The sequence below is a fragment of the Rhea americana genome, unplaced genomic scaffold (assembly GCF_003343005.1).
Source record: "Rhea americana isolate MKP2758 unplaced genomic scaffold, rheAme1 scaffold_526, whole genome shotgun sequence".
NCBI classification, from domain to species: domain Eukaryota; kingdom Metazoa; phylum Chordata; class Aves; order Rheiformes; family Rheidae; genus Rhea; species Rhea americana.
This window is the reverse complement of record NW_028186675.1, coordinates 42,193-62,438: the sequence shown is the minus strand read 5'-3', so window position 1 is coordinate 62,438 and position 20,246 is coordinate 42,193. Positions and strand designations below refer to the sequence as shown.

General features: G+C 41.5%; 1 protein-coding gene and 1 long non-coding RNA gene across 2 annotated transcripts in view; one reads left to right on the top strand and one right to left on the bottom strand.

Annotated features, from left to right (window-relative positions):
- Positions 1 to 11,082, top strand: part of NPEPPS (aminopeptidase puromycin sensitive) — a 31,023-nt gene extending 19,941 nt beyond the window's left edge. Inside the window, exons 12-22 of the mRNA XM_085318217.1 lie at positions 60 to 169; positions 980 to 1,043; positions 1,706 to 1,845; positions 3,542 to 3,676; positions 5,108 to 5,327; positions 5,942 to 6,084; positions 6,595 to 6,651; positions 7,132 to 7,239; positions 7,508 to 7,663; positions 7,763 to 7,810; positions 9,709 to 11,082. Of these exons, the coding sequence (XP_085174343.1) occupies positions 60 to 169; positions 980 to 1,043; positions 1,706 to 1,845; positions 3,542 to 3,676; positions 5,108 to 5,327; positions 5,942 to 6,084; positions 6,595 to 6,651; positions 7,132 to 7,239; positions 7,508 to 7,663; positions 7,763 to 7,810; positions 9,709 to 9,861 (1,334 nt within the window). The 3' untranslated portion in view covers positions 9,862 to 11,082. The remainder of the gene's footprint in view (positions 1 to 59; positions 170 to 979; positions 1,044 to 1,705; positions 1,846 to 3,541; positions 3,677 to 5,107; positions 5,328 to 5,941; positions 6,085 to 6,594; positions 6,652 to 7,131; positions 7,240 to 7,507; positions 7,664 to 7,762; positions 7,811 to 9,708) is intronic.
- On the bottom strand, positions 7,802 to 20,231 carry LOC146588308 (uncharacterized). Its single transcript, XR_014897447.1, has 2 exons — positions 19,536 to 20,231; positions 7,802 to 12,748 (listed from the first exon to the last, which is right to left on the bottom strand). It is a non-coding gene; the product is annotated as an uncharacterized LOC146588308 (long non-coding RNA).
- Positions 20,232 to 20,246: the final 15 nt, after the last annotated feature.

Here is a 20,246-nt window from a genome sequence, read left to right as displayed (position 1 = left end):
TTAATAGTGTATGAAGTAGCAGTACTCTGGGAGTCTTCAGTCTGACTTATCTTCTGTAGAGGATCTCTGGGAAAGCCTGGAAAAAGCCAGTGGTAAACCTATTGCTGCTGTGATGAATACATGGACCAAACAAATGGGATTTCCCCTTRTTTATGTGGAAGCCGAACAGGTAAATTGTACAATTCTCCATATGTAACTACATTTTTTTTTTCAATGCTTTGGATCAAAGATTCTGCCTGTAACTGTGTGTTAGATCAAATTTATTAGCATCCAATCACTTTTAAAAAAAAAAAATCTTTGATCTGGATGCAGTACAGTKAATTGGTTTGTTTAGTGTCAAATCTTTTTCTGAAAAGAAGGGAAGTGCAGTTCGTTCGCTTGAGGAACCTAGTGCAAAATGGTATGCAGTTTATGCACAAGTGCTGCAGATCACATGCCTGGAGTTTGCTGACATAGCCCATTTACCCCGTGTATATGAAATGCGATGGGGAGTGGGTGGGCAATATCTGATTTAGCTCCCCTTACTAGACATTTTGCTTCTCATCACTCCAGCTGATTATGCTTATTCTTACAAGATTGCAGGGGGAATGAGAATCAGTGGCTGGAAGCTGAAGCCAGACAACAAATTCAAACAAGAAGTAGGGCATATATGTTTTAATAGTAGATGTGATTAATACATTAGAATGAATTCCTGAAGTAGGTYCTCTTTTTGGAGGAAAGCACAAATAACCTCAAGTTTAACAGAGCAGAYATGAATAAACTTTGATATACAAAAGCTGAGACAAGATGTTCTGATAATTCTCTCCTTAAATTCTGTGAATATTAAAGCAAGTTGCAACTCTAGTGTGACTTTATTGGGTGCTTTAGTATTGGTTTCTAATAGTGCTGTTTGCTCAGCTTCTATCTTCATAGAAATGTTCTGTGTTGAATCTTTTGAAATTGGTTAATACTACTGTAGTGTTAATTTACCATCTTTTAGCAAGAAGAGGACAAAGTGTTGAAGTTAGTCCAGAAGAAATTCTGTGCCAGTGGACCATATACTGGTAAGGCCAGCTAAGAGCAGGAATGGAGCATTCATTGCTTTTCAGGTAGTGGCAACAATTTTGAGAGCTCAGAAAGCTGCACTGCTAAGCAGGCAGGTGTTCTGCTTAGATTCAGGTGTTACTATTTTCTTTCTCTCTCTCTTTTTTTTTATTTTTCTTTTTTAACTTTAGAATTAATCTAAAGCAGATTGTTCTCACATGTGGTCTCCATGTCCCTCTTGTTGTATAGAGGAGAATGCTGTTCTGCTGCTGCTGTTCTACAGTCTTTGGTTCAGTTTTCATTCTGAGAGATGTTTCTCTTCTGATGTCCAGTCTAAGGCCAGCACTGCTATCTAAGGAGCTCTGCATTATTAGCTTTATAGTAGTGATGGAATAAAAATGCCACATATGGAAGCTACGTCAATTTTAMGACACAWATTCCACCTACGTTTCACACTTATGGAAATTAAAATGTTTGACTTCAAACTGTTTAGAAATCCTTGGTCTGGGGCTATAGTCCTTTTACTTCCTTTTTTTTTTTTTTTTTGCCTTTTCATCTGTAAAATCAAGCTTGCTTAAACTGCTGCTAAAGCTTGTTTGAACATTGGACAACATTTCTCAGTATTGTTTGCACACCTTTTTTCCTTAGGCCTTTCTTTTTTTTTTTCTGTTTCTCCTTTTAGGGGAGGACTTCCCCATGTGGATGGTCCCCATAAGCATTTGTACAAGTGATGACCCCACCTGTGCCAAAATGCAAATACTGATGGACAAGGCAGAGCTGACCTTGGTTTTGAAAGACATAAAACCAGACCAGTGGGTGAAAGTAAGTTGGCACAAAAAAGAACCATATTACTGGGAATAAAMGTCTGCATCACTGTAATGTTCCCCAGAATTTCATTTTCCTCTTCTCTTTTGATCATTTGTTTTTCTTGCAGTCTTGTATTTCTTTTGAAAGGGCCTCTCTATGCTGCTATTGGATATTTGCTYCTCTCTGTAATGCTACTTAGTGTGGTCCTTTCTGTTCAAAGGTTTGTTTCTAAGAGTAGTCTGGACAATGTAAATTCAAACCATTTAGACATCCCAGCTCAGAAAAAAAGAGTGTCATTAAATAGAGGCAGCTTTTGAGTTGAACTATGGTGGCTTTTTCAGTATCCCGTAGCAACCACAGCTCAGTTAAAGTCCATCCTGAGCAAAAATAGTCCTGTTTATCTTTCATTAATGTGAAGGTTTTCTACCGGCTATTACCGGGGCAAATAGAAATCTGCAAGTAGAAAAAAATTCACTGGTGAGGTCTGTTGCAGGCACCAGTCAAAACTGAACTTAAAAACTGAGAGGTAGCCACTGGTGGGGATTACCACTATATGAACTACTGCGTAGAAGAGTAATTGTTCCTAAAATGGAGCTGTAATCTGAGATGACTCTGAAATAACATTAAGCACTAGTCTCTTTCTGATTCTAAATCAAATCTTCCCATTTGACTAGCGTGAACACTCCAGCTGTTAAGCATGTGTATTYTCTAGAATCAACCCATCAGTCTGGGTCCTCTCTGGTAATTAAGAGGGACATGTAATGAAAACTCTGGAAAACCCCGTCTAAATGAGGGTGAGGATTGCTATTGCTGCCTGAGAAGGCAAGAATCCAGTTAAGTCCAAGGTCAGTTGTAGGACTGCTGACAACAGAGGTTGTCAGTCTGAAGTTTTTAGTTAGCACCACAGTCTTTCTGACAATTGCCAACTGGACTGACCACAAATATAATACCACCAAAGGGAGTTGTTTCCTGATGAGCTCAGCAATGCTTTTGTCTTATTTGTATCAGGTGCTTTGTTCAACAAACTCAAATATTTGAGTCCCYACACTGAAACATTAGTATGTAGTATGTAGTAGTGCTTAGCTGGCATGTAGCTCATCAAACTTGCTTTTACACAGGGCAGAGATACTTACTTTAAAGATATGGAAAGATTTATGCAAACCATGTTCGCAAAATTTGAGTGGTTCCTGAATATTGCAATAGTGTTCTYGCCATCAAAATTGAATTAAGCAAATTGTCGGAATGAAGTTACATTGGATTTGGTTTTCCTTTTGAACAGTTAAATTTGATCTGAAAAGTACTTGTCACAGCCCTGTTTCCAATGTCTAGATTCTTGCACCTGCGGCTTCCTGGCATTTTATCTTCTCAGGGGCATGACTATCCTTACTTCAGTTAAGAGTTACACGCTAAAAGGGAAGTTTCTCTTCTCTCCTCACTCCTTGTTTTGACTCTAGCCTCTTGTCTATTCATGCAAAACTGTCTCAGCTTTCTCTTGCCTTCTGTACTTCTCATTGAGCATTCCTTGTTTAAAAATCTCATCTTTTCCTCTTAAATTTATAATTTCTTTTTTTGATTCCTATATGAAATAGTAATAATTTTAAATGACAATGACTTTTCTGTACTGCAATGCTTTGAAAAATTTCCAGTAGTCTAAAAATAAAAAGGTATTTCCTTATTTATTCCTTGTAACTTTTTTTTTGGTACATTTCAGTTGAACCTTGGAACAGTAGGGTTTTATCGTACTCAGTATAGCCCTGACATGCTGGAGAGTTTAATACCAGCGATCAAAGACCTCTCCCTACCCCCTGTGGACAGGCTTGGCCTGCAGAATGATCTTTTCTCTCTGGTAAGCAACCTTTTTGTTATTCTGTGTTCTGCTGTCTAATAATGAGAGCTATGGTAACTGCAGAAATCAGTGTCTGAAGAGCCAGTCTCAAGTTTCTGGAGGCAAAGCACCTTTGAGATTACTGCATGCATCTAGCTGTTAATTAGCTGAAAAGTTCTAACTTGCATGATAAGACTTAAATCCTATGGTAGCAGCCTGTCTATAATTTCTGCTTTACTGTTCCCCATAGTGGTGTATCATACTTGAGGTTTTTATAAAATTAAAAGTATTRGAAAACTAGCTTTCTTTTATCTCATCCATTTATCTCATCTCATTTAATAAGTCTCAAAGACTTTGACAAAGAATTTGTCAGTGCCAGGTGCTTTACTCAGATGGGCTTGTTAAAGCAGTCTTCTACTTGAGAAAGTAGCTGTTGTGGATCCTTACTGTTTAAAAGCAAGGGATTACCCCTAAAGCAGGAGGTACCAGCTCTGAACAGTTAGTTGCTGCACTTTGTATTTCAAATTACACTTTCCTATTCTTGCTACCGTCAAGCTCTTAAAWAAGGTTTTGATACTCTGCCTCTCTAGCTTCAGAGCTTGTAACTCTTGTCAGGGCTTAGCTGAAAGTGTTTGAAACCATAGCTTGAGTCTGTTTCTCAAATATTTTAGGCCCATGGGACAAAAAATAAGGAGTAAATAATGCACGTAACATCATATGTTAGACTTTTGATTCCAATTTTAATTTATCTTTTTGTCACAGTTGAAGACAGTTTAAATAGTAAAAATTGACCTTCACCTCTATTCCTGCACCATAAGTTATTGTTCTGTTTCCAGATTAGCAAAATCTAAGCAATCTGGTTGGAGATGACCACTTCAGATATTATGAACTACGCTAAGCACAAAGTGTTTTTTCACAGTGTTCTGAAATTCACTAAATTTTCCAGGCAGAGGTGGAAAGGCAAGCCTTTTTTGTACTAATTCATGAAAACAGGAAGTGAAAATGACTTCTGCATTTTATGCTCTCAATTTAATGAAAAGCAAAAGTTTAAATTTCTAAATCTATATACTTGTTTTTGTTAAAATAAGATTTTAGTGAGTGTAGTATCTGGCTGAGAGTAACTCTGGGGGGTTTGTTATCTCTTGCTAGCATTGCTGCAATTTTGATAAGTCACTTAATCTCCTTGTCTGTTTCTCATTTGCAAAATATGCTTATAATTATGTAGCTGTCTCCTTTATAAAGTTCTTACCTGTGTATAAAAAGCATTGTGTGCCCTGAGCAGACAGCTGAAATATTTTGGCTAGTGCTAACCCACCTTGGCAGCAACCTGCAATGGAGAAGAATGTACTTCACGCTCAGAATGTGCAAACTGAACAGGGAAGACTGTTAAATAATGCAGTGAACTTAGTTCTATTTGGAAATAAGATTAATCTGTGTCTTTTCCTCTCCCAGGCCCGAGCTGGAATCATTAGCACTGTAGAGGTTCTAAAAGTCATGGAAGCTTTTGTGAATGAGCCCAATTATACCGTGTGGAGCGACCTCAGCTGTAACCTGGGGATTCTTTCAACTCTCCTGTCCCACACAGACTTTTATGAGGAAATCCAGGTCTTCGTGAAGGATGTCTTTTCACCAATAGGGGAGAGACTGGGATGGGATCCCAAACCTGGAGAGGGTAGGAAACTTATGCTGTGAAATCTAGTAGTGGTTTTGAAATACGACTGTGTAAATAGGCCTTCAAGATTTCAGGATGGGGAGAGAGAAGGAAAGAAAAAAGGCTGAAGGAGGTGTGTTGGAGTATTTTTAAACTTAGAAACAAACCAAAACAAACAAAAAAAAAGCCCTCTCTTAAACCCAAAGTCAAAGGGTAAAAATTTTCTCTCTGTGATCTCTGCTCCATAAAAATTCTCTGCTCTACATATGTATCTAATACAGTGCATGCCTCTTGTTAGACTAAAGTCATATACATGCATGTTTACTTATCCTAGTAAAGAGTCCTGTTGTAGACTCAAATAGGAATTATTACTGACTTAGCTCAGATTGCAGGCCTAGCCTATTGTGTTTTGGTCCTCAGAATCTTCTTCTTCTGACCTCTGGCTGTAAAAAGTCAGTATTCTCCAGTTGGCACCAGGGAGAATGGAAAAAATCTAATTTCTTTAGGTAGCCTCAAATATGTGGAAGGATTATTATACAATTCTACCCTAATCACTCTCGATGAAAGAACATTTCATTAAGTTTAACCACTGATTGATGACCCCAAATAATTTTTTCTTCCTACTCACTCATTAGGTCATTTAGATGCCCTTCTGAGGGGTCTGGTCTTGGGCAAGCTAGGAAAAGCTGGACACAAGGCAACATTAGAAGAAGCTCGACGCCGATTTAAGGACCACGTGGAAGGAAAACACATCCTGTCAGCTGATCTGAGGAGTCCTGTAGGTTACTGTAAACTTTGGTTCCCAAAAGACCATCTCCACTTGTGCACTGAACTGTTTGTATTTCCAAGAATAGGCAAGCTAGAGGAAAACAGTGTAATAGTATGAAAACTTTTCTTTTTTTTTCTGTTGAGGTGAGCACAGCACAAATGTGTTTCTTGCATCAAGTAAGCTAGTAGCTTACTAGCTAGGTGTTTGTGTGTGTGAAGTACTTACTAGCTAGGTGTTGCATGCTACAGCATGTTCTTGTTCTTTGCTAAGGCTGGAATTACCAAAACTAGTCTGAAATTGAGGAAGAGGGTAAGGAGCATATGACAAATCTTTAAAATCCAGTCTTAAAATGTAGGAGAGATCAGTACAGGTGTCTTCCAGATCAATTTGTCTGAAATATAACCAAATATCTAAAAAGTGGTTCTGTATCCTTAGAGCTCTTTCTATATTAGCAGCTTTTTATTGCATTTCTAAAAATGTGATTTGTGAAGGACCTTCTTTGTTTATGCTCTATCTAAGGTATATGTAACTGTTCTGAAGCATGGAGATAGTACTACTTTAGACACTATGCTAAAGGTGAGTGCACATTTTCTATTGACTAACAATGTCAGTTTGTGCAGTCAAAAGCTAAACATTTTACCCTACAGGTTCCTCCAAGATACGATTTTTTTTCTGAAGACAGGACTAATCCTGTGTTTTGCAGATAATGTGAAAAGTAGGACCATATTATGGTATTCCCAGGTCTGTGTGTAATGTTAAATTGCCACCTAGTGGATTGTTGCAGAGTTTCRTTGCTCAAAGGCATGGTCCTACTTGGCCTCATATAAACAGTGGTGAAAATTAGTTTGTTACTAATGGTACTTCCTGTTGATATGTGTAATAAGGTCCCTAATACTCATGAATAGTCCTGCAGCTATTCACATRTTCAATTTGCCATACATTTTGCTTGAAAACTAATCTAGCTGCACTAGTATATAGAACAGATTTAGCAGTTCTAGGTAAGAGCAAGTCATTTAATTGCACCATGTGTTAATATTATTCACTCTGGCTTTGAAGCTTCACAAGCAAGCAGACATGCAGGAGGAGAAGAACCGAATTGAACGAGTTCTTGGAGCCATCTCTCAACCYGAACTGATTCAAAAAGTTCTCACCTTTGCACTTTCAGTAAGTTACTATAAAAGCTGCTACTTAATCGTATGAGAATGACTAGTGTATCTAGAGCACATGATGGTAAAGTACTGCATGCATAGAATGCTCTTGAATAAGATGAAGAGTTTCAGCTGTTAAATCTTTGAGTTGTATCTTAATGTACCATATGTTTTGGAAAGTGTTTGTGCAAAAAAGCCACTTTTGACAGCTTCAGTGTAGAAGTGCTTAAAGCCAATGTGCTGTGTTTGYTGAAACAGTCTTGAATGTTTATCTTCATTTTCAGGAAGAGGTACGTCCCCAGGACACAGTGTCTGTTATTGGTGGAGTAGCTGGAGGCAGCAAGCAAGGGAGAAAAGCTGCCTGGAAATTTGTAAGGGATAATTGGGAGGAACTGTATAATCGCTACCAAGGTGGATTCTTAATATCCAGACTAATAAAGGTATGTTCAACTTTGAAAAAAAATCTCATTTATATAGATGTCTAAAACTAAACCATTACATTTAAAATACTTCGGTTAAAAAAATATTTTTGCCTTCAGYTAACAGTGGACGGATTTGCAAATGATAAGATGGCCGCAGAGGTTAAGGTAAGAAATTTTAATCAAATAAGTGATTCACTTATCTSTGACAGACATTGCATTCCTTGGACAGTAAGTACAGAATAGAAGAGCMATGAGTTTCTAGGGGATGTGGTTGTTATTGAACTGTGGCTCTGTGTGACTGTTTTGACTGTGGTGCCTAGTGCCTAAATCGCACTTGTTTAGCTTTGGTTATTTTACTGAAATGTCTTAAATTAACACTTTTAGAAATCAATGTGTATTTTTGTGTGGTGACATCTATTTCAGTAGTCTCACTCATTTAAACTTCTATAAAATTCAGTGCAGCTGTTCAGGCAGTGTTTTGAGATTCCTCAAAAGATAGCCTTTAAAAGCAATTGTAGCAAAATTTGTAGCTCTTACAACTTCTGTAGTAAGCAGAGACTTGCRCTTTGTTCCTCCCTGGACTAATATGGCACATTGACTGCATTAGCACCCAGTGACCATTGGGGGAATTAATTTGGTAGAAATTAGCTAAWTTCCACACTGTAGATCCAAATTTTATGTGGCTGTCTGTGGCGTGTAGGAAGAGCGAGGCTTTGACACAAGGCAGATAATTTGTTTGCAGAGAATCTGTTGTGAAGTTGGYGGCTCAGGGTGATGTGCTTTCGCTWCTGAACCCAAACATSCCCTGTGTCTCGAGAGTGTAGGCTCTGGTCTCGGTAGCATTTTGAGAATGTGTGTAGGTTCTGTTATTCACTCTTGGCCTGCACTTGGCTCATTCTTGGAAGAAAACGCTTGAAGATACGGCCCTTGATTATCGTTTTTCTGTTAGGAAAATGCTGAGGAAGAATTTTTACTTCAAAGAATATGAATCTGACTCCAGGATCCTAGTTACAACTCCTGTTTGAAGATATGCTGATCCACAAAACTTATCTTTCTTTTTAGTGATCTGCTGATCTTGCTCCCCTTAGAAAAGATTTAGCAGAATTTCGTCAGAGGGAAATCTTGTACTGTAATTACCTTTTCTTACAGAGTGCTTTGCAAAACACATACCAGCACAGTTGTCCAAAACTAAACCATAACCACTTTGCACAAGGGCTTTATGAGACAGTATACCTAGGTTTTTAGCTGGGATACTAATGTGTCCTGAGTGTCCATGTGACTCTCTAGCAGCCTCTAATTTAAGGTGATCTGCTGAATCCTGGGAAAAGCCTGTTTGTATGAAGATGAGGGATGACTCCGTGCTATGTCAGCTTATTCTGTGCTTTCACCAGTCATAAAGGGAAGGGTCACAGCAGTCTGATGCAGTTGCTTTAGCTTCAGCTACTTGCAGATGATCAATATTGTTGATCCTGAGGGAAAGAACATGAGAATATCCAGCAAAACTGAGTGCTGCTGATGCTTGGACATCATTATCCAGTTTGGACCKAGGCCTACTTAAGACAGTGCTAAGAAATCCGATATCTGGACAAAYGCTTTTGCAAAATGGCCTTAGGCTTCAGTTAGTGTCTTATTCCAAGTATCCAGAAATACACGTTTGATTTGCTGCTCATTTGCCTTCCACTGAGGGACTGAATTCTGATCATCTCTTCAAGTGCCACTTTCTTGTCCAGGCTGCGAGGGACAGTGAGGGAGGAGGCAGCGTTTGGACTAGTTTGTAGAAATGATACTGTGGTTTTTCCTTTAGCAGAGAAACGGAGACATTTTGCTGTTCTTGTTCAGTACTTCAGATCATGCATGTCTTGCAAACTCAGCAAGCACTCTGCAAGTTTTTCTTTTTCACTGTTTCCATGACACTGGTGGGAGAAGACAGCATGAACAGTAGTCAGAAGAAAGTATAATTCCTAGGAGCATTTCTACATAACCTAGGGAATTTGGTGACTAAAAATATAATCTTGTCTATGGCTGTTTATACTCTTATGGATGGTTGTGTGCTTTTCATACAGGCCTTCTTTGAGAGTCACCCAGCTCCATCGGCAGAACGCACTGTCCAGCAGTGCTGTGAAAACATTCTGCTGAATGCAGGTTGGCTGAAGCGGGACGCCGAGAACATCCACCAATATTTTCTGCAGCGCAAGGCCCCACCAGCCATGGTGTGAATCTGTGCATGCCACCGCTGCAGTCCTGCTGCCTCATCATGGGGAGAGGGAGGAGCTACCCAACAGCTGATTCATATGCCAAGAATTTGGAGTCTTTTTCTCAAACCAATGGGGATTGGACAATGAATGTAGTTAACTGGTTCCTGCTCACACTCCGGAATTAAATTCTATTAAAATTATCAGCAATTCAGCAAAAAAAGTAAAGAAAAAAATCTGTAAATATGATAGTAATAAAATAGAGCATAACAAAACTGTGAAACTTCCTCAAGCCTTGTCAGTGGTTAAAATATTTAACACCCCCCTCCTGACACTTATTGACAGATGTTCTGTTTTTTACAGTCCTTCTCCCCCCAAAAAAAGAAAAAAAAAACCCAGAGGTTTCTAGGTCAGTGGAATTTTGTGGAGAGTCTGGGGCAGGAATGGGTTAATGCCTCTGAGAGCTTTGTGTGGAACAGTTAACTGGGAAAGGCAGGTAGCTAATATAAGATAGTCTGTGCATAATTCGAGGGTTTGGGGAGATGGTCCTTCAACCCCCCCAATCCAATCCAAGGATAGTAGGTTCCCTCCCTTTTGTGTTACCTCTCGGCAAAAAGAAAAATGTTCTGTCGCTCTTCGGTTTTTCTCCTTGGTTCCATTTGCTGATGTCCTTCTTAGAGATAACGGAATTGTAAGGAAACATCTTTCACAGCCACATTAAATAAGAGAACGATTCATGCAATATATTTTTTTTTTTTACTAAATTGCACCCTCAAAATGCATGCAAATGAGGAGATAAGTACTGTGTGATTGGTTCTCCTGGACTGCTGTAAGTGCAGGCCTCCTATTCAAGACACTGTTACTTGTCTAAAAGATCCAGCTTGTTCAATCTCCTCATGGCCGTAGCAACACTAGCTTTTTGTTCCTTTCGTGATGTTGATGGTAATTTGATTCAGAAGCCTTAAATTAGTGATGACTGGCGTGATGATGAAGTCCAAGTTGTGTGCCATCATTTACTTCACAAAGCAGCGTGGTCTACTAACCAGACACAACACCTTCTAATACAAAGGTTGGAGTTCCATATTTTTTTTTTCTTTAACGGGAATTCATATTTGGTGTGGCTTAACTGTATTTCAGAAGGTCATCAGACTAACTGTCAGACTGCTTCCCTGAAACATTTTTGTGCTATTGTTTAAAAAAAAATTAAAAMAGTTGGCGTTAATAAAAATGTCAATGTGAAATTGATGTCCTGATCTTGTGTTCTGTTTGAAGTCTGAAAGAGTGGTGCTGCTTTCAAAGGACTTAAATTTCTGTAGGGAACAGTAATGGTCACRTGTCAATGGTGTCTTTAACAGCCCCAAGGAACCCCTTGTTCTTGGCCTTTTCCTCTTCTGCTGTCAGTGCTAGATTTTAGGGCCATTGAATGAGCACATACCGTATAGACAGTAAGTAGCTCTTGTGTGATCTTAATAAAAATTGTACTCAAACACTCTAAAAAAACTAACTGGAATATGATTTGGAAAGTAAAGGAAAAGACAAAAATTTCAAATTAGTAAATTTCTACTAAATAAACACCTAAAAAAGTTGAGGGCACTGATATGCAAAAGAGGCTGTGCTAAATGGTGTGAGAAGAAAGCCTGCCATTTTGAGTTTAGTAGAATAAATAGTAGAGTATGAGTAGTGGAGAGTGTAGAGGCTGAGGGTTTGCTGGAGTAGGTTTAGTATGGTGCAYCTCTGAGACTGCAAGAAGAACAGTATTGTCCAGATGCTGCTAATTTCAGCACCAATGAGGCAAGGCAGAGATGTACCCCGAAACGAGCAACTTCAGTTACTGAAGATGTGGTGATCTTGAACACTTACCACACTGACTAGTATCCCTAGGGCTAGCAGGGCTATATGGTCAGAAATGAGACTGAAATGAGAATTTTGTCCTGTGTCATATCCGTTAAGTTTACTGATGTTTTTTTTCCTGATGTCAGCACTGCAGAGCCAATCTAATTTCAAAAGAGTAAGCTGGTTTCTCTTCTGCTTCTTGCACATTGACAAAATAACATGCAAAGTTGTAATTCCAGCATGACTGGTGATGTATGAAATGAGACATACTGTAGCTGCAAGTTGAAGTGGTCTTGTTTTGACTTTAAACAATGTAAATGACATGCAAGCAGTTGAAGGAGAGAGGCAAAAATAACGAGTTTGTGGTCAGTGAGCAAACTGAATAGTTTCAGCAGACTGACTAGTCCCAGTCTCTTCTGCATGCAAAGAAAGTAGATTTTAATTCTTCATGAAAGTAAGCTTGGGATTTGTTCACTTAATATGAAATCTTTATTTGAGAAAAACTTACTATTTTCAGGAGAGAATCAGGACCAAAATAGCAAGAGGTATTGCAGATCAGGAAAGAGATGAAATGGCAGTGCTGTATCTGCTGCTCATGTGATGATTAGCAGGGATATTGCCCATGAGAAGCGGTTGTATTCTGCAGGGGTGTTCAGGGTCCAGTGTCCCAAATGCACCTCAGGGACATCTAATGAGAGGTAAGCTATTTTTTAACAAGGAATCCACAGTATACACTTAAGCACACTGCATTTTTAAAGAAATTTGATTTATTCTTTCCTGGCTTTCAGACAGTTTCACTGGTTTCTTGTTAAGTCTTAATAAAGACCTAAACTACGCAGATAATAGTAGGGTTTGTTTTATTCCTAGTACAGGCTTATAATGGAAGTAAAAACAGTACAGGTTTTCCTAGCTGCAGCAGGAGGAGTTTGCCTCCATGTCTTTTCTATCTCTGTCAGGCATGGTAAGAAATGTCAAAATATTCTGTCCTACCTATATGAGCTTTGGTGATTGAGTGATGACGAAAATCTGTATTGAATCTTGCTGACATGAACTTCAGGCTGAAAATCTCCTTTGAGATCTGGAATAGAAAGGTTTTCTTAATGAGTAAACTTGCTGCAGGCACTCATTTGTTGCTCCTTTAACTTGCTCTTTTGATATAACACACAGTCTGACTTTAATCTTGGTAGTTTTGACACTTAGAATTAAGTAACTTTGTCCTTCTCTTGCCTTCACCCCCAACCAAACACCAAATCATAAAAAGCTTTCATTGGTAAAAACCCTCCTGCCTAGAAGGTAGCAGAGTTGATCTGAAGTGGATTTCATGTGAGGTGGTGGTACTTTGCCTTTTTTCCTGCTGTGTGTKGTTTCAGGTAAGCTTATGAAAGTTATACTTCCTGGAGACTTTGTTTTCGGTTTCCTCCCAGGCAGTCAGGTTTGCTATGCTCTGTTTGAGGTTAGTGCTTCGCCATGAACAGGCTTGAATGAGCCTTCTTCAGAGAAGTAGGTGCTTGGTTCATGCTAAGATGGGAGGTTGGTCTGATTAAAACATTGATTGATACAGCCAGGTTGCGAGTCAGGCTCGTATCTAATGAGCTGTCTTCTGATAGCTGTGCCAAAGCTGCTCGCTTGAATTCCAAGTGATCAGGTTTGGGACAGCTGCTACCGCTACCTCCGAGATTACTTCCTGCTCATGTGTGAACTGAGACAGCGCATCTATAAAGAAAAATGCATCATAGCAATATAAATGAGTTAAGTATAGGACACACCAATGATTTGTGCAGTCCTGACAATAAAAGGTTAAAGCATATTTTAAAATCATTTTATAAATAACTCAGTGCTGCAGATTATTGGAGGCTTGGAGGAAGACTGTGGTTGCAGGAACAGTTCACTTTTTAGACCTCCTGTTCCCTAACCATCTTGCACAGGTCATGCTAGATGTATTAGCCTTGGCTACGTGGATCTTCAATTCATGTCTTTTTTTCCCACTCTATCAGCTTTAGATCATTGAATTTAACTTCTAAGGAAGTCTCGGACAAGGTCATGCCTTTTCTTACTATAGGCAATACAAATAATTAAATAGTTAAAATCCAGTTAGTCTTGATARTGATTGGAAGCTCATATGAAGCCAATTTGATCCTGAGTCTGTATGGGATGGTCARGAGCCTTCCCTGTACTTAGCGCCTTGACACTAAAATGCTGAGGTTCAAATAAGCAAGTCACAAATCTCCACTTCCTACATCTTGAGACTGCTTACGGTGGGTGGAGGACTGGTGGCATCCTGCCCTGCCACTGCTGATACAATCCTCTGGCTAAAACAGCCAGGCTTGCTTATAACATATTCACTCTATTTAAAAAATAAATCACACATGCAAACTCTCCAAAGCAATTTAGAAAAGGCAAGTTTTGTAATAACAAAAATACATTCCTATATATAGTAATTGCTTTGATACTTGCAAGTCTCTTACACATGGGATAAAATAATATTTAATCTGTCAGGGAAAAAGGCACAAGCTTGCCAGGCTGATGTGGAATTATCTAGGAATGAAAGTTTCAGAATCTAGTTTACTCTCCAAAAATACCCAGATTTCAGACCAAAATTTTATCTAGCTTAAGCTGAATTGCAGCATCTGGAAGGATATATTATTTGCTTCCCCAAATGCCAGGGTCTTTTTCCAAACCTAATCACAGTAAGAGTATGCTCRATATTTTGAATTACTGTAAAGCAAAATGGTGTACAGTGATTGCAAATAAGCATGTGAACTTTTTCCAACAAAAGAAAAAGAGAACAATGAAACAAAAACCTCTTAAACCTTACCTCCCAAATCCTGCTCTGACATGTACCTACTTGTGTCCTGACAGGGTCAGGAGATGCAGGGAAGTCTCGGTGTTTTCTGCAATTGACTGTCCCTGCAATTAACCATTATGCTACTGTGTGTGAAATACTTTACAGYCATGTTCTGCTACACTTAAGAATTATCTTAGCCCATGCAAAATACCTGTGCAAGTGAAAATACTCTGTGGAAGGTAAGAGCAAATGACTCCTGGCCACCAGGATCAGAATAAGGCTAATGGCAGTCTTACAGAAACATGACTGATACTAACTTAACTGAAACACTCTTCTGTTGCTAAGCAGATCCAGGTTAGTAAAGGAGGATTCACGTGTGCCCCTTGTCCRTCAGTGACCGTGTCAAGACAAGTGTTGTTTTTACCCCAGTGAAGGAAGGACCAAGCTGTTCAACTGATGGAAACTCAGGCTGAGAAGTGGCTGGCATCACTCCAGCGCTGGTTCAAAGTGAACTCTGTTCAGGCTGTTTCAGACTCTGTTTTTGTTAAGAGAGCTCAATTTGCTGTGCTTAAAATGTGGTATAAGATTTGGCCAAAGTTAAATATATTTTATGTTTAATTCAAGTAAAAATGTGTGGGAAAATACATGTAGGTGACAAAACTTAATGAGGATAATGTGCTGTGCTCCACAATAGTCCCTTTCACCGGATTGATATTCTGGACTCATTATTATTGATCTTTCTTTTACAGGGACCAAAACCAGGAAAGAAAACAGAAGTTACTGGAAGACAGAACATAAGCAAAGTAACTGGAAAGCACCCCTGTATGCAAGGAAGACCAGGTGAGTGTCTCTGCTCAGCCTCGTGTAATTTAGTCATCTGTGCTGGCTGCCAAAAAGTGGATTTCATCACCTCATTGTTAGGAAAATGCATCTTCTCTGTGCAGCATGTAAGACTGCCTTTGGGCTGCGGCATAGAGGTAAGTGAGACAGAGTGCAGAGAGATCTGCCACTTTGCTGCAGGTTAGTGTTGGGGAGATGTTTAGTGTCAAGCAGCTGTTAACATCTAGTTTCCTACAGAGGAAGAGCTGAGTGTGGTGGATATATTGTCCTTTCAGTGCATGTACATGTTTGTGTAAATAATCTTATTTTGTGCTCCTATTAAATGAYTGAGTTAATACAGCACTGGACTGACTGTAAAGGCTTATTCTTGCTTGAAAGCTGATTTGGATTCAGACTGAGTATGAATAGAAAATGCTGCAGCTATCCTGAATAACTCCCTGTAGACATGCGTCCTGCAGAAGGCTCGTGTGCTGCAGAGGCAGTGCCAGGTCGGGTGGTGGGTACCCCCGCTGCTCTGATTCAAGCTCTGTTCCTGCCCAAGGCATTGCTGTTGGAGGAGCAGGCTGTCTTAAATGGAACAGAAGAGTGAGTTTGGACTTGCCTGTGACTGTGAATGTTTCTCCAGGGTTTTCTCTACCTCTGGATTCAAACGTGTTCTCAACTTCTCAAGTGCAGGGAAGCTGCACTCACTTTTGCTTTTTCCATGAGATAGGAATTGAAAGAAATTTCCTGTGCGATGACCCTCTGCATTGTTGAACGTTTTGTATTTCCAGCTTTATTAACGTTTTTGAGAAAGAAAAMCAATGTTTGTTGCATCCTTTTCAGCAGTCTATTTTAGACACCGCTTTTGGTGTGTTAACTTCTTACACCTGGTATCATCTGACTGTTTGATTTACATTAGTGTCTTAGAAGCCTCTAAGTAACCACTGAATTCCAAGCTCTGCATACTGTGCGCATACAGAATCGGAGAGTTCCTGTTCCTTGGAATTAATCTCTATGTAGAATTTTCCGAGAAATGTGGAAGTATTGAGCAGCTTAATCTTTTTAAGCTGYCATCTTTTGAATTTCAAAGGTGGGAAGGGAAACAGAGAAGTAACTTTCTATTCCTTTGATTTTGAGTTACCATGAGAACCTGARTCTTCTCTTGGGTGCTAGCACCTAGTCTGGAAAGCTGCTCTCATTCTGGAAGCACTTCAGATTAATGAATATTTACACTCATAATCCATTTATGAAATGTTCCTCTTTTTACAGATAGGGGAAACYAAGGCACAGAGTTTAAGTGATTTTGTTCATGGTGACAGTAGCAAGATAAACTAGGAATCTTGAAAGCCATTTTCCGCTCTCGCTGCGGAAATACGCAGCAGTCTAGACTCGAGAAGAGAACATGGTCACCTAGTTCTTGTTCTAACCGTTTCACTTGCAGAAATAACCTCAAGTACCCTGACTGTTTCTAGAGTTGTTCCAAAGGTCAGCAGCTTTTCAGCATTTCTCTCCTTGTTTCTGTAGTCAGTGTATGAAAGCAGATGATACAAGCCTCTGTAATGTGAATGCTGAGGATGCCATTTATGGCAATGAAGAGCAAAACAGTGCATCTATCTTGACTTTAAAGCTCCAGCCTAAGTTGTACCAAGGAGAGCTGACTCCGCAGTCTCACTTATCCTCAGTTTACACTGGGTTTCTTGATTTGCATTGCTAGTGAGGCCAGATTTGTACAAAACTCCTTAATGCTTTTCTCTCTCTGCTTGGCTTTCTTACAGGAACAGTCCCCTGGGGGAGYCATCCTGGCCAGCAGCTCAGAAGGGCAGGCGCGTACGCAGAGCAGTGTAACAGCTGCATGCAACTGCACTTGCAGCGCTGGGCGCTTTGAGGTGTGTGCTGGGGCCCAGGCGCAGAGTCAGGGAGGGGAACAGGGAAGCAGTTTGGGGCAGGACAATGTTCAGCTAAAGCTAGAAGCAAACCACAGCTGTGTGCCAGGCTCCTCAGTTCCTGTCCTGTTCCTCCTCCTTGTTGGGGAGTAGCTGAAAGAGAGTTCATTTCAACCCAAATGCTGCTTGGTGAGTTTGACTTTGAACTACTCAAAAAAGGCATACTGCACCGTGGCGAAGAAGGGTTGAACGTGAGGTGAACTCTATTCCTTCAGGCTGAATAACGTGTCAGTTCTGTTTCATGAGTCAAGCTGCAAATAGTAATTGRTCTTAAACTGGTCAATGATGTGAACTGTTTATAACTCTGTCCATCCAGGCTCCTCTGCAGGTGTGGGTCTGGCAGAGAGCAGAACCCCTCTCTCCTCCTCCTGCTGGCATTGTATATTGTGGTCACGCTGTCCACGTCCCTGCATCTTGTTCTCCCCTGCTGTCTTATCCGGGTGATCTCAAAGCATGTGAGTCACAGGTTAATGCAGTCCTCATTCACCTTCTGGGGGTTAGAGTTGAATTAGTTTTCCCAGCTGAAGTGGCTGAGATAGATGCAGGCAAGACACTGTAACCACGAACATGCAACAAGAGGATGGGAGCAGGGCAAATGGAATTCAAGTCCTGATGTCCAGACGTTTTTCAGACCCTCTTTTCTCGCTTGTAACTATATTAAACCTGCCAGCCACTTATACTAAGTATGTCTCATCAGTAGATATCAAAGCCCTTCACAAAGGAAGCTGATAAGAATTTGTCCCCATTTTAAAATGGGGAACTCAAGGCATAGACAGACAAAATGGCTTTTTCAAGATTCTCCAGGAGGCCACTGGCAAAGGTAGAAACCATATCTAGGACTCCTGAGCTCCAGAGTACTGCTCTGTCCCTGTAACCTGACTTTCTTCAGGGGAACGATGAATATTTTTTGTGATGCACACCCACAGGTATGAGTCCACTTCCTCAGCAATAGGACAAGTGACTGAGACCAGTGCTCAAGGGTCAGTCCTTGCCTCATAACGTAACAGCTGTCGTCTTTCCTTGAGCAGCAACTTGATGGGAAAAAAAACAGTAATAGCATGGAGCAGGAAGGCCTGGAGTCCCCAAGGATGAGTCGAGACTGCTTTTCCCCATCTTCCACTTTCAGCTGGACTGGGGAGCGAAGCCTGCCTGGAATTTGTGGTGGTTATCCTGGCCTCTGGAAGCTGCTCCAGCTCTGCACATCCAGAGTTTGAGGTCATGGAGCAAATGAAGCCTAGGAGGTGCTGTTGTGTTCACAAGCGATGTACMTTTCTTGCAACTGGTCAATAAATGCAATTGTTTGTTGCTCAGATGACCGTGTGCCGTTACCCGGCTGCAGGCAGCTGCCTCTAGGACTGTGGCGTGCGGCACGATAGAGCTCTCGCGCTTATTTGCAGGGGATGGTTAGGATCATCGGCACCTCTGAGGGTGAAACCCCCCTGGGTTTTCAGTGCCGGCTCCTAACCTGTCCCATATTCCAGTGTACTCTGCAGGGCCAAGTGGTCTGTTATATGGCACCGATGATGTCTGAGCGTAGGGGTGCGCAGTTCTGCGTGCTGGGGCCCGAGGTTGGGAACTGCCACTGTAACGGATTTCTCGTGGCTGATACTGGAGCGCAGCACAGAGCGCCCTTGGGTTACAGCCCTCCTGCAGGACATCTTACTGGACTACCTGGACTGCGAAATATGTACAGCAAGGAGTGTCCTGAGAGGCTTCAGGGTTTGAGAAATTATTCTGTAAGAGCCTATGCGGCACTTCCCGAATCCACATAGTCCCTCARTCTAGGACTTGTATCTTGGCAGAATCCCTTCTACCAATTTTGCCACTGAGAAACTAGGTTCCATATGGTTTGTGGTGTAGGAATGTGACTATCAGTTAAAAACAGTCARTTGTTCTGATGATGATAGCTATTTSCAGCTGCTTGTAACTCAGAATTTTCTCCTGCTTATGGTCAGCTAAACTTTTCCTCCTTCATTTATCCGCTCAGACACGGCTGCATTCGAGCAGTTGTGCATCCCATTCCCAGGAAAGCAGAATGCATCGAGTACAAAGAATGGTTAATCAAAGAAGTACGAACACCATGGAAGAAGGGAGCCTAGCGCACATCTGCRTGGAGGGGTGAACTTCCCTCCCGCAGGAGCAGCAGGGCTCTCCCGATTCCTCCTTGCCTGCAGGAAGAGTCAGGTTGACTGCAACTGGGTAATTGTCCCTTCTCTCATTGGCCTTTGTGTTTAATCCCACAATAGAGCCTGATTGTGTTACTAATTACTCCATCCCAGGGAGCAAGCCACAGAGACCTGCGAGCCAGCCTTTACCTGGGTTTAATTATTCAGCTGCACCTTTGTTCTGCTCCTCTCCCTCTTTTCAGGCATTCCTCCGTTAAATCCTGCACCTTGTGGAGTCTGGGCTCTGTGTGTGGCTGCCTCCCTTCCTGGGGCAGTCCAGTGCCTGCCACGGACAGGGGTGCGCAGGCGAGGGCATGCGGGTAGCAGTGCCTGTCCGGGAGGAAGACCAGGGGGCCGTTAGGTCATTTTTGGTGCTGTTACCGTTGCACCCATGCAAGGGATGGCACTGGTGCAGTCCTTTCCTGGGGGGAGAGCAATAGTTACGTAAACACAGACCTGTGCAGCCGAGCGTCATCTGTAGTAGCGTTGCGTGCAGGGTTGGCAGATACAGCCTGGGCTAGGGCCCCTGCTGCAGAGCGTCCGCCCCGCGRGCATGCAGTGAAGATCTACCTGAACCTCTGCCATGCCTCCATCATCCTAAACCACGGCACCGCTGACAGCTCGGTCCAGCCTCAAAGTATTTCCTGCGGCCTCCCCAAGAGCTCCAAGGCTCCCGCCGGCCGAGGAAACCGCGCCGCCGCCCGGCGCTGCCGAAACGCGGCGGGGAAGGCGCGGCCCGCCCGGAGCGCCCCTTTGCGGGCGTTAATACCGGGTTAATGCGAGGTTAAGGCGAACGCGGGGTTAGGGCGCGGTAGCCGCTAGCCCGGGCGCTCCCCGCGCTGCAGCGGGCGCCGGCGCAGC